Here is a 3,527-nt window from a genome sequence, read left to right as displayed (position 1 = left end):
ATGTGATTATGTGTATATATTATTTACTACCATGGTAAAACTTTGATGTGATTATGTGTATATATTATTTACCTACCACGTAAAACTTTGATGTGATTATGTGTATATATTATTTATTACCACAGTAAAACTTTGATGTGATTATGAGTATATATTATTTATTACCACAGTAAAACTTTGATGTGATTATGTGTATATATTATTTACTACCACGGTAAAATTTTGATGTGATTATAAGTATAGAGTCAACTTAAACAAGATGAGTGTTCAACATGCTTAGTGGGTTACATGTATTATTTAGAAACACATTTTAAGTGACAGATAAAACTGGATTTTCTTCAGATTTATATCAGCTATTTAAAGTTTGTTTGTTTTGGATGTTCACACAAGAACTATTTGTGATAGCCATTCCTAATTTTGAGCTCACAGACCAGAGGACGGGTAGCTAATCAACTGCACCAATCACAAACTCTTGGGCTGCTCTAATCAAATAGCTGGATTTGACCATCATTTTTATAATGCATCCTCACAGAGCAGAGCACAATTTTGGCCTAATGGGAAGCAAACCATAGACCCACAAGGACTATATCTAGCCCATGGATGGAGAGATACCTAGAATGTGTTCACTTAGCACTTGTACTGTGAGGCTTTAGAGAACATTTTAATGTAACTTATTAATTTAAAGGAACACATTATTCAAATATTTAGCTAACTATAACATTAGAGCTTGGCACATGTTCCTCTAATAACTACAAAATATAGTTAAGTAAAAAGAATAGGAAATATTATTTCTAAGCTCTTGAGAAACCTTGTGTCTCTTGGACACGTAAGTAAATAAAAATATAACTTTGGTCTGTAACTGTAGAAGACAATTCTCAAAGCATTCATCTTTTTATAAAAACTGAACTATAACTTAACATGAAATTGTGAAAAAAAATCAAAGGCTAATTAATGTTTATACTTAAACCCATTTTTCTATCACCTGCACAATATGAATGGCTTAAAATAAACTTGTTACACAGTCCACCAGTAATTTTCTACAAAAGTCTGAACAACAGACTACAAATGTTGCTTTAACAACTGAGGAGAACTCTCGTGTGAAGTGGTCAACTGTGGAGAACTCCAGTGTGAAGCTGTCAACTGTGGACAACTCTCATGTGAAACTGTCAACTGTGGACAACTCTCATGTGAAACTGTCACCTGTGGACAACTCTCATGTGAAACTGTCAAATGTGGACAAGTGTACAAATCTTTCAACTGGGGGCTAGGTTTGTGTGAAACTGTTAACTGTGGACAAGTGTGCAAATCTTTGAACTGGGTGCTATGTTTGTGTGAAGCTGTCAACTGTGAACAAGAGTGCAAAGCTTTCAACTGGGGCCTAGGTTTGTGTGAAACTGTCAACTGTGAACAAGTGTGCAAAGCTTTCATCTGGGGCCTAGGTTTGTGTGAAACTGTCAACTGTGAACAAGTGTGCAAAGTTCTCAACTGAGGGCTAGGTTTGTGTGAAACTGTCAACTGTGAACAAGTGTGCAAAGTTCTCAACTGAGGGCTAGGTTTGTGTGAAACTGTCAACTGTGAACAAGTGTGCAAAGCTTTCAACTGAGGGCTAGGTTTTGTGTGAAACTGTCAACTGTAAACAAGTGTGCAAAGCTTTCAACTGAGGGCTCGGTTTGTGTGAAACTGTCAACTGTAAACAAGTGTGCAAAGCTTTCAACTGAGGGCTAGGTTTGTGTGAAACTGTCAACTGTAAACGAGTGTGCAAAGCTTTCAACTGAGGGCTAGGTTTATGGGAAACTCCCATGCAACATAACATTTCACTTTCAATTAGTCATATGAATCTAAAGTTGAACTAAACTAACATCAACAATAAACTTAACAGTGTCTTAAATGTCATTGTTGTTTTCACTATCTGTCTAGCTTCTCTAGCATCCTGAACTTTTTATAAAGCAATCAGATATGACAACTAACTATTTGTTACCATTGGTAGTATTTCATCCAATCAATATATATATATATATATATATATCAAGTATACACAGGTAATGAGAGAACGTCTTTTTTTTTATCATTTATTACACACATCCATCCGTGTTCACAGTCTACAACACTTTTCTTGATACCTACCCATCGCGGTGATCCTGATGGCATCTGGGTTTCAGCATCCTCCTGTAAATCCTTGACTGATGTAGAAAACTGCTGCAGACTGCTACCCATTAGGGGGATGTTGATCAGTGGATAGCTACAAAAGTATCAATCAATACTTAAAAGGTGAACATCAAAAACCATATCCATTCAATTCTACCAGGATGAGTTCATTTACAATGCCAGTATGATAACATCATAACTGGCTATTACTAAGTATGTTTAATATATAAATATCATGCTAGTGAGAACTTTTAAGGTTAAATAATGAATTATCACTTGAATATGGCTCACACACACACACTGGAAGGTATGAAGACACAGCATATAGTGTATTATAATTGCATCAGTCTACCACAGAAGATGTTTACAAATATACATCAGTGTATTTCTCAACCACTATATTGCTTCTTTCTTTAACAATTAATCTTAAAGGCACAAGTGTTACAAAATAACAATTTAATTTTCAGCAAGACCCTTTAGATACAAGACCCATTAAAGATACAAGAATAACAAACACTCCAAAAAAACAGCCCAACTGTTATCTAACTAACACGTTTTTCTCTCCACATCAACATTAAACCCTAAACCTGAAAAGTGTCTGAATGTTGAAGTAATAGTTTCTCCTGAACTAGAAGCTAAATGGGTGATTAACATCATACACACATTAGCACATGGCCTTACTGTGATGTAATAACATGCACACACATTAGCACATGGCCTTACTGCAGGCCTCGACAAATCCCGGGCACCAGATCACCATGGTGACTAAACATTTCATTGTGGCACTTAGTATTTTCTCCCATTTTATTTGTGCATACAGATGTGCTAAATATAACTTGAACCTAGAACAGTTATGGACTCTTGGAAGTCAGAAAATATTTCACATTCTTTGAGTCCTAAATCCAACTACGTTTCTAGGATTTTGATGTCGGATCCAGCACTTCGCGTTTATTCAGAAATGAATTGCCACAGTTACAGAACACATTACTAATTTAGCCATTTTTGTCTTCTTCTTTCTCTCAACTCAACCAATCAGTGCATGTGTTTAGACTCAGACGGGACCAAAGGCAGTTACTTCAGGCAATACTATCAAGTGGTAGTTGATATCATTTAATTGTTAGCATGCACTTGTTGCTATGAAAGTAAATAAATACAGCCCCCATTTCCCAGTACAAACAGTAGTGAAGTTAGGTTAGACACACCAAAAGGCCTTTGCTTATTATTGTACAGTGTTGTAGTGATGAGTACATTATACCTACACAGCATGGTCACAAGTAAATAGACACCACCTTTTCAGAAAAAAATGGTAATTTTCAGTCATATTCGGATGAATTGATATATTTATAATTTAATTAATATCTAGTAAATCTTCCTTTCGCTTC

The 3,527-nt window shown here is 35.4% G+C and overlaps 1 protein-coding gene across 1 annotated transcript in view; it reads right to left on the bottom strand.

Annotated features, from left to right (window-relative positions):
• LOC106475253 (sterol regulatory element-binding protein cleavage-activating protein-like) overlaps positions 1–3,527 on the bottom strand; it is a gene marked incomplete at its 3' end in the record, with an annotated part of 13,330 nt that overhangs the window by 5,634 nt on the left and 4,169 nt on the right. The window contains exon 3 of the mRNA XM_022379412.1: positions 2,125–2,239. Coding sequence (XP_022235120.1) covers positions 2,125–2,239 — 115 coding nt within the window. The remainder of the gene's footprint in view (positions 1–2,124; positions 2,240–3,527) is intronic.

The sequence above is a fragment of the Limulus polyphemus genome, unplaced genomic scaffold (genome assembly GCF_000517525.1).
Source record: "Limulus polyphemus unplaced genomic scaffold, Limulus_polyphemus-2.1.2 Scaffold8294, whole genome shotgun sequence".
NCBI classification, from domain to species: Eukaryota; Metazoa; Arthropoda; class Merostomata; order Xiphosura; family Limulidae; genus Limulus; species Limulus polyphemus.
The sequence above is the reverse complement of the archived record's forward strand: the minus strand, read 5'-3'. Positions and strand labels throughout refer to the sequence as shown.